This window comes from Ailuropoda melanoleuca, chromosome 10, assembly GCF_002007445.2.
Source record: "Ailuropoda melanoleuca isolate Jingjing chromosome 10, ASM200744v2, whole genome shotgun sequence".
Classification (NCBI taxonomy): domain Eukaryota; kingdom Metazoa; phylum Chordata; class Mammalia; order Carnivora; family Ursidae; genus Ailuropoda; species Ailuropoda melanoleuca.
Window position 1 is genome coordinate 7,852,844 of NC_048227.1, and position 17,931 is coordinate 7,870,774.

Here is a 17,931-nt window from a genome sequence, read left to right on the forward strand (position 1 = left end):
CCACCAGAATGATCTTGTCACCAGCTGAGGCCATCCCCTTAGTTGCTCTACCGTGCTGTTCAGGCCAGGAGATGACCCTGATCGCACTGACCCAGGTCACGCTCTATATGGCAGTCTCCCCTTCCAGACCATAAGCTTCTGGAGGACAGGGTTACTCATTCATTCTTTCATTTAGTTAGTATTTACTGAACACCTGCTGTGTGCCAGGCTGGACCTGAACTAGACTGTGGTCTGTAATTGTAGGTAATTAACTCACATGCTGCTTTCATGGCGCTTAATAGTTGAGCAGGATCCGTGTCCCATATGGCACAGAGCTGGGCACAACAGGCCCTCAGTAAACGGTGGGTGGGCGGATGGATGGATGGATGGATGGATGGATGGATGGCGAGGTGGAGAGTTCACACCCCTGGTGTATAAATCAAAAGCATTCTCTGTCCATAAAAAAGGCCCTGTTCTATCCGCTTGCACTCCCAGAACTTTGCAGGGAATCATGTGAGACCAGGAGGCAGTTGTGATATGAAGATAAGGGCCCAGAGTTATAAGGCCTCCGTTTGAGGCCTGACTTACCAGTGACCTTGGCTTCACTGAGTCCGTTGACCTCTCAGTGCCTCTTTTCCTTCATATGATAAATGTGAAGGATTGGGGGAAATAGATTTGAATGAGGAGGAGGAGTGCTATTTGTCTCATAGTTGGTTGGGTTTGTTTGGTTTTTTTCCTGGACTAGAATCAATCCAACTTCTGATAGTCACGTATTTATTTGAAGACTGCAGAATTTAAATTATTAGGATATTTTATTTTCTGCAGATCTCTCTTCTCTTGGAAAAACTCAGTCTGGATGTTAATTAGGTTTAGCTTATGTTCCATCAATTTAATGCAGTAATTCCTTACGTGAAACCGACACCACAGAGCAGATGGTCGAAAGGAGGCCCGTGAACGTGCGTGCGTGGCCGTGGGAGGGAGCTCGGGGACACTGTTTGATAACAGCCGCGAGCCCAGCCGGGTTCGTTGCCCGCATGTGAAGTAGCCCACGTTCCATCCCTCCCCCGCTCTATTTCAGACCGTACCACTGCTCTCTTTGCTGGTAATTATTTGCACAGCGTTTTACGTCTCTAAGTTCCCATTTCCATGATCTCCTGCAGCCTTACCCACCGTCCTGTGCTGGCGACATTATCACCAGCCAGGGTGACAGGACTGGGCAGGTGGCCGTGAGCTCGAGGAGCATGGTGGATGCCCGGAGGTGAGGTCTGTGCCCGCCCCCCGCCCCCAGCTCCACGCACTTGACTCCTCCCCCCTTGCTGTCTCTCAGTCCCACCCATCCTGGGACCTGTGGCTCCCTGGAGCCTCGTTATGCCAGCCAGATGCCACCCTCTTGTCAGTAAATGCACACCACCTCCAGCAGGTACTCCCAGACTGCAGGAACCCACCCCTGCCGTGACTTTCAGCCACACACTTGGCAGCCACCTGCACAGACGAACCTCAAGGTCCAAGTGGCCTCAACAGGGTTGCAGGTTAGACCCAGGTGTTTAGACTCAGTCAGAGACTCATTCCACCGACTGCCACGGAAGGACACATGACCAGCATCCTCTAACTACAGCTTCCAGAGCCTTCCAAGTTGCCAGCCAGGAAGAGGCAACCTGGCCGGTTAGACCAGTGACCTCCCAGCTCCCCTCCTCACCTAGGACCCTCTCGTTCTGCCGCTGCTTGGGACTGTTCCCGGGCCTTGCCCTCTGCCATCGTGAGGACCAAGTGATAGGGGAAGGGGCTAAGAGTTGGCCGGGGCCCTCCCTGGAGCTCGCGCTAGCTGAGCCCTCTAGTGGGAAAGGAGACTAACCCGGAGAGCAGGTTCTGCTAAAACATGCCGACTCTGAGCGCTGCTCTTGGGGAGAGGAAGGAGAGGAAGGAGAACATCTCCTCAGCTCCAGCTGTGTGCCGGAAGCTTCACATACATTATCTGATTTCGTCTGCACGGCAGCGCAGCCCTGAGAGGTTTTATGATAATTTCTGGAGAGAGGAGGAAGTGGGCCCAGAGAAGTTAAGTAACTTGCTCGAAGCCACACAGCTTGCCAGCCTTAGAGCTTAGACTTGAACGCCACCATCTGACTCTGAAGCCAGTGTTTATTCTAGAAAACTTTCGAAGTGTCTTGAAATTGCTTCCGAAGTAGCAGAAGATGGGGAGACCCGTGAGACTTAAGCTTTGCCCTCGAGCATGACGAGAGAAACCTGGCGGCTTATGGTCAGCGCACACGAGGGAAAGGATTCTTTCCTGGGGCTCTCGGGGGAAGGACCTGGCACCTACGTGGGACAGAGCCGTGCACCCCAGGGAGCCCCTCCACCTCCGGACTCAAGCCCCTTCTATCCTCGGGCCTAAGACCACGGGAGTCCAGGGACTTGGGGGGGCAAGTCTGACCCAGAGCCCCAGGGCCTGTCATCTTCCCGGGGCAGAGCTCGGAGTGGGTGTTTTCTTGAAAAGCAGCAGACACCGTGCCCCCGCGGTAGGAGCACAGAAGCGTCCTGCTGCGGGCGCATGTTGCCCGGAGGCCTGGCTGGGAGGGGCTCACGGTTGTTCACACTGGCCAACTGTGCCGCTCCTTCCTCCTTCACGCTGTCTCCTGGCTTCTGTCCTGTGTTCCCTCCTACCCAGGCCTGCGGTGGCTCCTTCCTGGGCAGGAGGCCTCGAGCGGCAGAGAAAACCAAACAGAGAAGCCCCAGGTTTCGGAATCAGACTCATCTGGATTTGACTCCTGACATCATCTTTTACCAGTGTGACCTTGAATGGGTCCTTTCAGCTTCTCTGTGTCTCATCTGTACTGTGGGAAATCTGCCCCACGGATGCGAGATCTGGTTACTGATCATAGCATTCTTCTAGATCCTTCCATCTGCTGAATACCACTGCGCCCCCAAGATTCAGCCTCAGCCTTCTGGGGCCCTCACTGCACATCCATCCCATCCCTGGTTAACCTCGTCTGGCCATTTAGGGGCTGATGGCTCCAAATCGTGGTCTTCGGCCTGGGCCTCTCTCAACATCAGGCCAGGAGCTCCCCTGTCATCTGTCACAGACTTACTGCCTCCACCCAAACACACACCTCTCTGCGTCTCCCATCTCAAGGGAGATGACCAGCCCCCAGTCACCCTGGCTGGACTCTGAGGGGACCCACGTCTGCCAGTAGACCCTGGGAATTCTGCTTCCCTCACCTCACTCGCTTTGGCTCCCACCTTCCCAACACCTCCACCTCTTCTCCCCTCCACCCCACCCTGAGTTACCTTCCCATCCAGTGTGGTCCCTTCACTTCCTGTCACTTCCTGATTGACATCCCCAACCTCTCAGCGTAAAGCCGGGCCTCGCTCTAAGCCGCTCGGGCTCCAGGCCCAGCAGGCCCCCTCACCTCTTGGCAGCACGTGCCCTGTCTTTGCATAGGCTCCCCTTCCCCACGCAGGCCCCTCCCTCCCACCGTGAAGGAAGCTCATCATCGTCCTCAAAACTTACCTAAGTGTGCAAAACACGAGGTGTACAGCTGTATGTGTAATATTCTGTTCTACCGTTTGCATTCATTCATTCATTCATTTTGAGAGAGAGATCGATCCATCGCGAGAGGGAGGGGCAGAAGAAGGAAAGAGAATCCCCAGCAGACTCCCTGCTGAGCGCAGACAGCCCACAACCCAAGCTCAGGACCAGAGCAGAAACCGAGAGTACAACGCCCGACCGTGCCACGCAGGCACCGCTCCTACTGTTTGCACTTTAAAAAAAAGGAAGACGGTGTGTGTGTACAGGCGCTTGTAATGCACAATGTATTTCTGGAAAGGTGCACAAGAGAATCTTTGCCTGTCAGTCAGGCAGCTGGGTGAAGGTGGACGTGGATGGATGGGAGACCTGCTTTTCATCGTATTCTTATACTTTTTGTTGTTCCTATTTCTATTTTCTTTTTACGATTAGGTAGGTGGTTGTTCATCTATTCGCAGAGTTGTGCCACCATCACTGCTGTCTGATTCCAGAACATTCTCATCACCCGAAAAAGAAACCATGTACTCATTCGCAGTCACTCCCCGTTCTCCCCCCTCCCCACCTCCTGCCCCCCGACAACCATTAATGGATTTCCTTTCTGTCTCTACAGGGTTGGCCATTCTCAGCATTTCGTATCAATGAAATCACACCCTGTGTGGTCTTCTGTGGCTGGCTTTTTTCACCTACCTCATGTTTTCACGATGTATCTGTGTCATAGCATATATCAGCACTTCATTCCTTTCTGTGGCTGAATAATAATCCGTTGTATGGCTGGGCCACGTTTTATTTATCCATTGTCAGTTGATGGCCATTTGGGCTTCTGCCGCCTTTTAGCTGTTGTGAGTAATGTTGCTGCGAACATTCATACCCAGGTATTTGCACAGATACACGTTTTCATTTTTCTTAGATGTGTACCTAGGAGTAAAATTGCTGGCTAATATGGTACCTCGGGGTTTAACATTTTGCGGAATTGCCATGCTGTTTTCCGAGGGGCCTCATTTTATGTTTCCATCACCAGTGTATGAGGGTTCCCATTTCTCTCCACCCTCCCTAACACTTAACCACTACAGCCTTGTGGATATGAAGCGGTGTTTCACGGTGGCTTTGATTTGCGTTTCCCTAAAGGCTACTGATGTTGAGCATTTTTCCATTTGTAGATCTTCTTTGGAGAAGTGTCTATTCAGATAGATGTTTCATCTATTTTTAAATTCAGTTATTTGTCTTTTTATTGTTGAGCTGTGAGCGATCTTTATATATTCTGTATACTAATCCCTCATCAGATACGTGATCTGCAAAAACGTTCTCCCGTTCTGTGGGTCGTCTTTTCAATTTCTTGATAGTGTCCTTTGTAACACCCAAGTTTTAAATTTGATGAAATCCAATTTACCTATTTTTCTTTTATTGTTTGTGCTGTTGGTGTTATATCTTAGGTCACAAAGATTTACAGTTGTGTTTCCTTTTAAGGGTTTTGTAGTTTTAGCTCTTACCTTTTGGTCTCTGGTTCATTTTGAGTTAATTTCTGTGCACAGTGTGAGGTAGGGGCACATGGATATTCAGTTGTCCTTGTCTGTTGAAAGAGTTCTTTCTCCACTGAATTGTGTTTTCACGCATGTCAAAACTCAGTTAACTATAATGTGAGAGTTTATTTCTAGACTCTTAAGTCTGTTCCACTGATCTAACTGCATGTCTGTCCATATGTCCGTGCGGTAAGTTTTGAAATTGGCAAGTGTGAGTCCCCCCCCCCACCTTTGTTTTTCTTTTTCAAGATTGTTTTGGCTGTTTGGGATCCCTTGCATTTCAATACAAATCTTAAGGATCAACTCCCCAGCTTCTGCAGCTAAGCCAGCTGAGATGTTTACAGGCACTGTGCTGAATCTGTAGATTGATTTGGGACTTTGCCATCTTAACAATATTAAGTCTCCCGAGCCATGAACATTTTAAAGTCTCACTTTTAGATGGTTTATGGCTAGTGTATCTAGAAAGACAATTGATTTTTGTGTATTGATCTTGTATTATGCAACCTTGCTGAACACTCTGTATGTTTTTATACCTCTTAAGATTTTTTTTTTACTATGTACATATATTATCTGTTCGCAAAAACTGTGTTTCAGAAACCTCAGATAAGAAAATAAAAGGAAAAAAAATCAGGTAGACATTCATCATCCTTCACAGCCCCGCTGTGATTTTCCTGTGAGATTTGTTGGCTGGGGGGGGGGGGGGGGGGGCCGGTTCTGGCCCCAGACGATAGGATAGCACACCGCCTGGCACATTTTAGCCACCCCTTAAATGATTCTATTGACCGAGTAAAAGAATGGACAAACCAGTAAGCAAGAAAGGCGGCCTGCACAGTCCGCCCACTGGGAAGCTGTGATCGGCCTCGTAGCTTCTACCTGTTGGTTCTGGTTTTGCACTCTGGGGAGAGAGAGGATTGCTAATCCTTCTTCCCCACTGCAGCCCTCCCGATCCATGGTGACAGCCAGAACGTCAGATGTGCGTGGCCAACGGTAAAGGAAGATAGAGATGCTAGTTACTGCTTTCACGGTCTTCACAATATTTCTCACACTGTCCTCTGCCACAGATCTCTTCATGGCCCCACATCTTTATTTCCCCACTCGTCCTTCACGGCACTATCTTCTCTGGACTTCTCCAGTTTTCTTCTCTTAGATACTCGGTCAAGGCGGGCAGTGGGGGGCCAGGTAGTTGAGGAATATTCCATGGGGTTATATAAGAAGTGACTGTGTCGTTACCCACGTCTACATTGCATTGCCTTCATAACCAACCGAAACCGCCCTGTGGGATTGGTTCATCCTGCTTCAAACCGCGTAGAGGTTTCCAGTTAGTCTCATTGTGTTCTCTGCGAGGGGAATGTCGTGGATGTGATTCTCCCTCACTGGACTCCGTCTGCGAGTCGGAAGTTGTGATGGAATGTGACCTTGAGAAAGAAAGCTGGTGGTGGCAGCTGGGCTCCCACACCTGTTCCCAGCCTCTCTTCCCTCCGCATTGCTCCAAGGGCGACCAGGATGCTGGAAGAGGGGCTCCCTGGGGTCCTCTCGCGTCTCCCACGAGGCTCACAGCAAACGTGCTCTCTGCCACTCTGATCTCACTCCAGAAAACATATGCCTTCCTTTAACATGGCTGTGTTCAATTAAAGTTAGAATTCCAGAGCTGTGGCCACGTATGCGTCTGTTTCAGATGGGATCTTGGTCATTTTCTGTTGGCTTCTGGTGGGCCACGCGGCTCCGCCAATTGTGTTTTGCTCTTGAAAGACGCAGCATGAGACAGACCCAGTCTCTCACCCCTGCAGCTCTTGTTGGGCCTTACTAGCCTGTAGTCCAGCAGAGCACATCGATTTGAAAATTCTGTTAATGGTCCGTGTTTGTTTCTGAATCATCAGCTTGCACGTCCCCGGGGTACAGGCTAGTGTGTTGTTCATGAGCGGGCCATTGCCACCATGGAATCTTAGATATTGTTTAAGTGTCTGTGTGTCCCCAAGACTTGAATCAGAGGACAGTCTCTGGGGCACTGGGAAGAGAATGCTGCATTTGGATTTGTTCTAGAAAAGTTACTGATGTTTTCTCAGACTGTGTACCCTCCAGACTGCACCAGCTACTTGATGTGGGAGATTCTCGTGGTTCATTTTCACAGTTCAGCAAGGAGGGAGTTATTCACTAGACAGATGCAGAGACCGAGGTGTAAACAGTTTAAGGAACTCACCTCCGGATCATCCAGCAAGCATGCCCCAGGGCTGGCTTTAGACCCGAGTCTCCGTTCCCTCCAAGCACACAGTCTTTCCACTGACTGTGCAGCCCCAGGCACAGTGCTGGGCTGTCATTGTATCCTTGGTGGGGTTCTCTAGGGGCCCAGCTCTGGACCTGGTCAGTTTCCGCATCTGAGAAGTGGTATTGCCAATCTGGGGGCTCCGTCACCGTTCACAGCAACCAAGATTCATTCACCCCACTTTGCAGACAAGGAAACTGAGGCACAGAGGTTAAGTCAAGGGCTGACGTAGTGCACCTGTGTTCATGCTGGAGCCAGGACTCGACCCTGTTCTTCTGACACCGTATCCAGGCCCTTGGCCCCCTGTGGCACTGCTCTCCCTACCACCTGTGCCTGGTGAGGCCCAGCTGGCTCCCTGGAAAGATGAGCCTATTGCATTTCAGAATATACAACACTGGGTGAGCAGCAAGACCAGTGTCTTTCATATTTTTTTTTTGGTGATCCCTGAGTATAACGTCCACACCATTGTCTGTGTCTGTGTGTCACGGCTGGCGTGACAAGGCGCCCGTGTATGGTGCGTGGGGGTGGCCGAGCTGGGCAGCAGTCTGCTCACTACCAAGGAATAGCATCCTCATCACTGTGAGCTGGGTGTGCAACAGTCGTGGCACCCAGACAGAGGCCACCCTCGGGGAGGTTCCGGGGCCACCAGTATACAAGCAGGACATTCACAGTCAAATGATTGTAGCCAGAGTGTTCTGGGCCTCCCAGGTGCTCGGCCCAGTTACAGACACATTCATTTGTAATACTCGTCAACAGCCCTTGAAGAGGTCTTATTTTCTCCACTTTAGAGACAATATCACCTGGTTATTTCATCTCCAACCCCAACCCACGCCCCACCCTCACTTCCTCTGCCACCGCCTCCCTGTGTTCTCTTGTTCTGACGAGGAAGTTTGCTCTTCCCTAAACTAGGCCCAAGCTTGGCTCTCACGCTTCCCACTTTTTAGCCTAGACTAAATGGGAGCTAGTAAAAGCCTCCTGGAAGCTCTTAATTAAAGGACACCGCCTTCTCCACTCTGATTCTGCAAAGTAACTGATGCCACGGAATTCAGCAGTGAGTTCCAAGAGTCCCTGAGTCCGTGCAGCCTTCTCGGCCTGGAACCTACCCGCATGCACTCAGAGGTACTTCCCGGACAGCCTCCTGTGTCAGTTAGGCCCTGGATGCTGGGTAAAGAGCAGAAGGTGCCACTGCCTCTGTCGTGGGATAGACCACAGGGTGGTGGAGAGGAAGCTCGTGCACGTGAGTCATCATCGCGTGTTGTGGGAAGTGGGCAGAGAGGGATTTACAAAGAACTCAGGTGGCATAAGGATCGAGTGACCAGTGGTGCCCGGGGAAATCAGGAGGACACCACACAGGAGCCATCACCTAGACTGGCTCGTGAAGGAGGGCTGGCAGGGTTCCCCCGTGCCCAGGGTGAAGAGCATTCCAGGCAGAGGACCTAGGTATAAAGACCCAGAGGCATGAAGGGGCGTGGCCTGTTGAGGGGACTGAGGCTTGGTGTGGACAAGCCTGGTCAGTGGTGGGATTTGGTGGGAGGTGAAGTTAGTGTAAATCAAGGGCCACGTGGGGAAGGGGTTCTGGGACCTCAGCCTGAGGAGTGTGGATGGTAGTGTGGGAGTGAGGAGAAGCCGTTAGGCCGGAGGAGCCACATGTTTTCTCTGGGTGCTGGGACAGTGACCCAGGGCTGCTGTGGAGGACACATCACGCTCCGTGGCGAGGAGAAGCCAGTTGCAGAGACCTGCTTGGTACTGGCCGACAGTGTCTGAACTGGAAGTCATGGGAGGATGTCAATTAAGGCGAAAGCATCAAAGGAAGGAAAGAGATTATAATCCTGAAATCGATTTCTGAGGCCAAACATCAGGACTTCTTGATTGATCGGTGGTCAAGGCTAGTGGTCAAGGAGGATTTATACATCTGTAAATATCACACTGTTCTGTCCTTTCTTCCATCCTACGCAAAGCATCTTCAAGTTCAAAGTCAGGCTTATACTCATTCTCCCACATTTCCTTCCTCTGCAGAAAACAGGGGAGTCCTCTTGAAAACTCGAGTAACAGCCCCCAAAGCCTCAAACCCGTTAATGGTCCAAGTTACAGGTGGGTGAGGGACTTTCGCGGGGAATGTCACCTTAAGACAGGACCATGGCCTGCAAAAGTTACAGGGCCCCCCGCCCCCATGAGTGCTGTTTATGGGACTGTTGGAAGGGGTTAATACTTTTAAAAGTGGCGTGGCGGTTTGTACAAAAACTAACACCTTGAATGTGTAAATTCTCTTCGAACTGACCCTCTGAAAATTGACATGTAATTTAGATGATATTTGTGTGATGTTTCATCTTCTAAGTATATCATGGGTCAGTACTTATCACCAACACCGAAAACTAGCTTGTGAATAGCCCCACACTGTTGGGTTTTCAGTCTCATCCGATTCTCCAAGGCTCCTATAAGGCAGACATTCTGGTCGTTCCATTCCCCTAGGCATAGAAAATAAAATTCAAAGAGGCGGAGGGTACGAAGCTGGCTTAATATTTCCAGTTGTGCGATGGAGCCCTGTCATGTAAATCCAGTTTTCTGGTTTCAAGTCCTGTGCCCTTTCTACCTTATCATCCCACCTTCCCTCTGCCTTGCCCGTGGCAAGAATAGTAAACAAGTCCTTTGGCCCACACGATGTGGGTTGTCGATTTCCTTATTTTTACTTTGTGCTGTCTTAGCGGTATAACCACCCTAGGACTTGTAACAGACAGCTTACTAGATCATGCAGCTGTAACAAGCAGCCCCAAATCTCTGGCCCATGGTAACAAAAGATTACTTCTCACCCATATGACATTTTAGTTGTGGGCTGACTGTGTCGGTCCTGGGACACTGAGGGGTCTTCTTTCGGAGATCCCAGTAGAAGTAGCAGTTCCTGTCGGGTCACGCCGGCCTCCTTGTGGAAGAAAAGAGCGTGGTGGCCGAACCACGTGATCGCTTTGAAATCTTAAACTCCCACATGACATGTGGCACTGTCACTTACGTTGCATTGGCCAAAGCAGCTCACGTGGTCACACCTGACGTCAGTGGGGCGGGAAAGCCCCCGCATAGAAGGTGCTGGTCCCCCACCAGTCACGTGGCACTGGCAGAGGTGTGCAGTCCGCCCCACAGGGCGGGGGGACAGTGATCGGCAGTGACAACTCGCGATTCCACATGACTCCCGGAACCCCATGGTGCGGTTCTGCCGGTGCCCACACTGCCAGGCACCTGCTCAACCCCTTCACAATCTCAGGGGTCTTACTGCTGATTTCCGTGAACTCGTCTCCAAACCTGGCCTCTGAGTGTGCATGCTACTGTTAGCAACTATCGCTTGTTGCAAATGTATAGTCGGGGGGGTGGTTTTGCTTTTGTTTTTGTTTTTTGCTTACAAAGATTTTATTTTATTTTATTTTATTTTATTTATTTTATTTTATTATTTTTTTAAAGATTTTATTTATTTATTCGACAGAGATAGAGACAGCCAGCGAGAGAGGGAACACAAGCAGGGGGAGTGGGAGAGGAAGAAGCAGCCTCATAGCAGAGGAGCCTGATGTGGGACTCGATCCCATAACGCCGGGATCACGCCCTGAGCTGAAGGCAGACGCTTAACTGCTGTGCCACCCAGGCGCCCCACAAAGATTTTATTTTTAAGCAATCTCTGCACCCAGTGTGGGACTCGAACTTGACAAACTCAAGATCAAGAATCGCACGCTCCACCGACTGAGCTGGCCAGGCACCCCCTGATTGTTTCACTTTAGAATAAACTACCTTTCTCTATCCATTTTATTTCTGAGTACAGAAAAGCCAGACTCAGCGTAGTCAAAATGGTGTTGCTGGGAGGGTAACCATTGGGTCGGGGAGACTCGGGGAGCAGTCACCCGGCTTCCTGCTGGTGGGGACGCCCAGCTCGCTGCAGGGGGGCAGCTGGGGAGCGCTGTCAGGTGCGTGCTGTGGGAAAAGATACTTCCGGTGCGCTGGCTCCAGCCAAGTGGCTGTCATCACATCAGTACAGGAACCATACTTCCCAAAGAACTCTTTATATATTAAGCATTTTCATAAAGATTTAAAACCGGATCCCTTAACCAGCAGCTCACTTCTGCAGGTAAAACTTGATTGATGGAGGCAGTGTCAGGCACACAGTGAAAAGGTATTACCACCTCCTGTGTGCTTGGGAGGAAAGGCAGTGAGACAGAAGGCATACCGTGGGCTTTCAGGGAACCCAGGGCCTCCTGAGGGAGCCTCGTCTGCAGTCCTGGAGCCTCGGGCTGATCCCGTGGGGCGATGGGAGTGGCCCGCAGGCGCTGGGGAGATGGGCCCGCTGAGCCTCAAGGATCAGAGGAACATTCCAAGGAGGCGCCTTCCAGGCTGCGGGGAAATTGCTCTTGTGTGCAGGGAACAGGGAGTAACCGGGTGTGGCAGGAGGTGAAGCTGATCCCTGGAGCAGAACAGGTTCTCCCCAGGGCCGGGGCCTGAGTGCACCCAGAGCTTCCCCTCTTGTCCTTCCCCTCGCTCACGATGGCTTTAAGAGGGTGGGGATGGGAGACAGACTCTCTACCTCGGTCTGTCTTTGCACACGAAGTTGTCGGAGTGTCTACCCCAGATCCTGCTTCCGACCATCTGCACCTTAAGGCCTTACCTCAGACCGGTTCTCGGGGCTGCCAGGCTGAGACCTGGCTCACGGTTACAAAGGCAGGCAGCGCTCACAGCTGAGCACCTGTCGCAGACAGGCGTGGGCGGTGGAGGGTATAGTCACAGAATGCTAGAGGGGGACAGGCACGGCCCTGCTTCCGGGCTCTAACTGCGTGGACACGCCCAGGAGAGTTGTTGAAGGTGACAATGTTACTGTCAGGTAGCCAGCCCTTCCGTGAGCACCCTACCCACGTGACCTCCTCTACCCGCCCAGCCCCGGGAGGTGGGCGCCGTTACCCCCTTGTACAGATAAGGCTGGCCAGCCTAGCTCCAGGGCCCCCCTTCCTCCCTCCAAGCTCAGAGGCCTGCCGGTCGAGGGAACCCGACACCCAGGTCCTCTGCGAGCGTGGATAGATGTTCAGCAGCAGAGACTCGAGCAACGCGTAGTCAAGGAAGCAGGAGCACGAGATAGCCAGGGGAAGCCCGCCCCAGGATACACGGAGCTGGGACAGGGAGAGGATCGACCACAGCTCAGACTCCAAGGCCTGGTCTTGGCTGAGGATGCTGACCATAGGGGCATCAAAAGAGTGCATGAGAATAGAAAGTCTCAAAATGCCCAGAATCCACAAATCCTTCCAGGTTTGGAAGTCTTACAATGGGGCTTGGTTGGGGACCTCATCGAGTACAAACTCAACCCCACGTGGAGTACTCATCGCCTCTCATTGGCCTGACCTTGTTCTCTCAGGACTGGCTTTGAATTCTTCATTCATGGCAAGGGGACGGGCAGGAAGGGAGCTCAGAATCACGGTCTGAGTTAGCCTGTCAGAGCTGCCGTACCAAATACCGCTCCCTGAGCCACATAAACGACACGCATTTATTTCTTACGGTTCTGGGGACCAGAAGGCCAAGATCAAGGTGTGGACAGTATCAGTTCTGTCTGAGGCTGTGAGGCCGTGAGGAAGATGGCTTCCAGTGGTTTGCTGGTGTTCCTTGGTCTGTAGATGTACCACCCCAGGCTCTGCCTTTGTGTTCACAGGGGTCCTCCCCGGGTGTTTGACCGTGTCTGTGTCCAGAGTTCCCCTTTTTATAAGGACAGGGTCACATTGGATTAGGACCCACTCTAATAACCTCATCTTAACTGGCTCACCTGCAAAGGCCTTATTTGCAAATAAGGTCACATTGATAGGTGTTGGGGACCAGGATTTCAACCTCTTTTGAGGGGACACAGTTCAACCCATAACACTCTCCAAGAGTGCTGTGTAAATTACCAACCCCCATGTCCCCCTCCCCATCGACAGCTCCAACAGGAGAGACAGGATCTTTCTGGATCCCATCCTTTGTCCACCGCAGAAGCAGCTACCCTTTGTACACTTGGTCAGAACACCTGGAAAGCCAGGGACCCTCCCAGAGCAGGTCCTGAGCTGAGTAGAGAAGCTGCTGTCGGAGTCAAGAGCTGCAAAGAGCAGCCAAGGCATCTGGCCTGCCTCCTGGGCAGAAGCTCCATTCCCCATGAGCACGTTGCTCTGCTCCCCGGAGGGAACAGAAAGACCCAGAGCTTAGGGAGTGTGCCAGACATCCGAAGGTAACTGCAAATCCACTTTTACTCAAAACATTCACACACAGGGGGTTTAGATGCAGATGAAATAATACTATTAAGACATTTTCCAAATTTTGCAATAGAGACTGGAAAAGATTTACACATAATGATAGCACAATCCAAAATTTTACATATGGTTTAATTTCAGATACACACATATCCAACAGTTTTATTGAGATACAATTCACATACCGTATAATTCACCCATTTCAAGTCTACAGCCCATGGACTTTCGGTATAGTCACAAAGCTGTGTGACCATTAGCACAATCCACTGTAGAACGTCTCATCACCCCAAAAAGCAAGCCTGCACCCCTAAGCTATCCTCCTGCAAACCCCGCCCATCCTCTCTAGCCCCAGACAACCACTGACCTACTTCCTGTCTCTATAGTTTGCCTGTGTGACTACATTTCATTCAACTCTATGTATTTTTTTTAATTAGAAAAACATTGAAGGGAACTAGAAACAAGACAGAGGATGACTTCTGCTGGAGAGTGGCAGAGTTAGAATTTTTATTTTCCTCTCTTTTTTCTTTCTTTTTTCTTTTTTTTTTTTGTGGTATTTTTCTAGTTCTGCAGTGAGCCCGAGTTGCTAATACTTGGAGGGGGGAAAATACCATTTTATTGTAAAAACAGAGAGCTGTCTTGTCATTTTTAAGTCGTCCTTGGGAGATTATTCTAAACACTTCCCCAGCACCTAAAAAAAAACAAAAACAAAAAAAAAATCACAGTCTTATTTTATGGGAGGAAAATGTTATCTGAGTTCCAAACAACTAACTTCAAATGGGAATTTTGGAGCACAACTGGCTAGAAACTGGAAATGCTGGTTAGCTCTGCGTTGGATTTCCTGAGACCTGGCCACCGCCAGCCCTTGGGTCCCGCTCCCCAGCGTCTTCCTATCCTTCATCAGGTGGCCTCCCTCGGCCCAGAACAAATTGTTGGTCGGCTCCCGTGAGGGACCCTATAATTAAGCCACATCCTTTTGCCTCTTTAATAACATTGGAGACAGAGAGTATAATTCCGTGAGGGGACAGAAGGAATATGTAATTTAGCGTCCTTTTCTTGAGCCAATAGGAACTCGGTGCATGTAGCATCTTGCGTGCTTCAGGCGTAAAAGGTGATCAGATGCCTCAACAAGTGTGTTACATGAGCAAAGTATGTACCGAGCTCATCCGGCAATCGGGCTCTTTGGATGTGTGTCCGGCCTACATAAGAGTTTCACGTGTCCCCTTTCGTTGATGAAGAGACTTTACGCTAGCCCGCCTGGGTGAGTTCATGAGACACACCGCTCCTGGCCACTGTCACTAGCCTGGCACCTGAGCTAGAAACCTGGGTGCCATCCTTGACTTGCCCCGTTCTTCTGTGCCTCCTGTCAGCTCGGTTTGACCCCCTTCTCCCCGATTGGCCTCTTTTCCTCATTTCCTATTGCCCCTGAACGTCCCGTCCTACATCACTGCGGGCCCTTCATGGTCTGATCCCTGCTTATCACCCCGGTCTCATCACCCATGTATCCCTGTTCCCACCCCAGCAGAGCCCCATGTTCCCTGGTGCATTGTGATAGCCCCATCCGTGGGTTCTTAACCTGGAGCCCATGGGAAGAACACAAGAGGACCTGTGCGTGTCCTAAGTAGGGCACATTACTGTGCATGCATGTATTTTTAGGAGGCGGGCCCTTGGCTTTCATTAGATTCTTAACCAGGACCTCTGAACCCCCAGATGGAAGAGCTTTGCCCCGGGTGTTTGAACACGCTCCTCCCCTTGCATGTAATCTCTCTCCTTCCCACCTGGTGAACTCTAGCAGCCTCCGCTCGAATGTCACCCACTTGCCTGCTTGGTGACCCTTTCTCGGTGTCCCTGTGGCTCTGCTTTTCCCAACTGGGATTTAGTCCCTTGTTTGCATACCTGTTTCCCCTACTGGAGCTGTCACGCTGCCCCCTGCCTCTGGCGCCATGTCTGGCATATGGCCAACTCTTAGTAAACTCTCGCAGAGGAAGGAGAGGGACTGTTTTCTCAGCTGGGCAGTGGGACCTAGTGTTGCAAATGGCTGCACAGCACTGCTCCTGCCTCGTCACCCTCACCAACTAGGCCCACATGGATTGTCGCCCCTTTGTGTGTTTACAGCCATTTACCTGGAGAAGAAGGCCCAGCTGTCCAGCATTTTCATGAAGAAATCAGACTTCTCTTTGCCATGGGAACTCACTAGAGGTGTGATGATTTCTCCATTACCTCTTGACAAATTTTGAGCTCTTTGTTTTTCTTTTCCTTCTTCTGTTGCCTTTCAGATTGATGCACTGAGTAAAAGAAGCAAAGAAGCTGAGGCAGCCTTCTTGAATGTCTACAAAAGATTGATCGATGTTCCAGGTAAGCCCACACACTTACATAGGCCGCCAGTGGGCATTGTGTGTCGGTGAGTTGGTGGCTCTCGGGCTTATTCTTCTCAGCTTCCCTAAGGGAATTATACCAGCAATGGCAGATCCCCAGGAAATGGGGAATTCTGGGAATCTGGATTCTCCCAAACCCAGACTTTGGATGGGTACGGAAATCAGATGCGTATTTGCTGAAGTTAATCACATAACTTCCAGTTGATGCCTTTGTAAATACAGAAACTCACATCTCTGGGGCTGCCTTTAGCTTCGGTATACAGTGCTGCACATTTCACAGAGAAGAAATAGAACCTATGTGTGTGCCATGTAGACATCATGAATGTTCACGGTTCTGAGCTGACCAGTTCCACATTCAGGAATGGCCTTAATAGGGCCCCTTGAACGCCTCGTCCCTTCCAGGTCATCCAGGCAGTTAGTACCCTCTGGCCAAGTCTTTCACTTAAGGATTATAGCCAAGGGCAAGAAGTAGACTGTTTACTACATAGTCGGGTTGTTTCTTCTTTTAAAGGAACTAAAGAGTTAACGTTTTAATAAGGTTTGCTGAGCATTCAGAGAGGTAATGGCTTTCCATTCCGTATTTTGGAAAATTGAGGCAGAATTTAGAGCACCTTGAGCCACTGGCCCCATTGGCGCTCTTTTCCTGGGTGTTCCACTCACCTAGAATCCATGGAGAGGTTTTGGACATGATCACATGGGTCCCAGCTCAGTCCTGGAAAGACTCAGACCAGAAAATTAGGAAAGTAGTTTGAACGTCCTCCTCTACAGACCAAGGAAGCCAAATTACCACCACCCTCCCCTCCCCACCCATTGGAATTGCTCACTTGCTCTTAGTAATCCTCTGAACATTACTGGCATTACTAGAGCTGCCTTCAACAAAACAGAGCAGAAACAGATATCCTTGGTGTCTGTACTTGTATTCCAGTTCAGGTTCACTAGGCTCTGCTGTCCCCTCTGGGAGTGGGAGTTAATGGAGGCCAAACCAAGATAGGGGTGGTGGAAAGCACTTTGGACAGAGAGGAGGGAGATACAGATTCTTCTGCCAGGGCCTGTTGTAAGGTCTTGGTCATATTCCTTTTCTTCTCTGGACCTCAGCTTTCTTATCTGGAAAATGGAATAAGGTAGGGGAACAGCCTAGTGATGAGAATGGTTTTCTTTCTTCTAACTTCACTGTCTTGGGAGCATAGCCAGCCCTTAGTTCCAAATTCCAGCCTTTTGATTTTCTGCAAGAGTTTGTATCCACCTAGGGGTTCTCTGAACACCCTTAACAAGGCTCACGAGGAGGCTTCTTCATAGTAATTGGATCATTTGATTCCTGATGTGCAGTATTTCTCAGGATACGGCAGCTTGGTGGGCCTGCTTGAGTTTTCTTTTGCAAGTTTCATGTGGGTGACTTAGTTGAAGGGGGACAGGCTTGTTTTGTCTTTGCCAAAGACCCAAGGAGCCTTTAACTGCTGTTTTCTAAATAACCTACACCCTCTTTTAAAACGTCCATTTGTACCTGGGTCTCCCCTTAGTGAAGTTTCTCAGCTGGGCAGTCACTTGAACAAGTTACTGGCTTTCTCTCTCTGCAGTTGTTCTCCATCTTAAATTCCCATCGAAGAAGACACAGTTTTCAAATCAACGCTCCTCTTTGCCTGAGCAGGCCTCACTCATAGACCTATTATTTTTATAGAATTTTGATCATAGCATGGGTATATATTTATATTCTCCTTTTTACACTTATTTTTATACCATCAGCATTTTTCCCGTATCGGTGATATTCTTCATAATTACCATTTTCGGCTGGAGAATTCAAGTTTGTAGTTTCAGTTTAAGGTGGTAGGAGCAAATGATGTTTGATGTTTGCTGTTAGAGTAAAAGTCAATCAAAGTACATCTGCATGCCCCCCGTAGATCACTGTTACTTACCTCCTAGGTATTTCTTTCTTACAAACGCTGTGGTCTGATGGATCTAACAAGTTCCTTGAAAAGCAGGAATGGAGCTTGGGGCACTGTACCTGTGTTTTGAAGTCTCCTTATTGCTCAGATGAAGTAATCCTGCGGCTCAG

At 50.1% G+C, this 17,931-nt stretch overlaps 1 protein-coding gene across 6 annotated transcripts in view; it reads left to right on the forward strand.

Moving 5' to 3' along the window:
• Positions 1-17,931, forward strand: part of CUX1 (cut like homeobox 1) — a 358,600-nt gene that overhangs the window by 176,167 nt on the left and 164,502 nt on the right. For all 6 annotated transcript variants that reach the window (XM_034669958.1, XM_034669957.1, XM_034669959.1 and 3 more), the window contains exon 4: positions 15,783-15,861. In XM_034669958.1, coding sequence (XP_034525849.1) covers positions 15,783-15,861 — 79 coding nt within the window. The remainder of the gene's footprint in view (positions 1-15,782; positions 15,862-17,931) is intronic.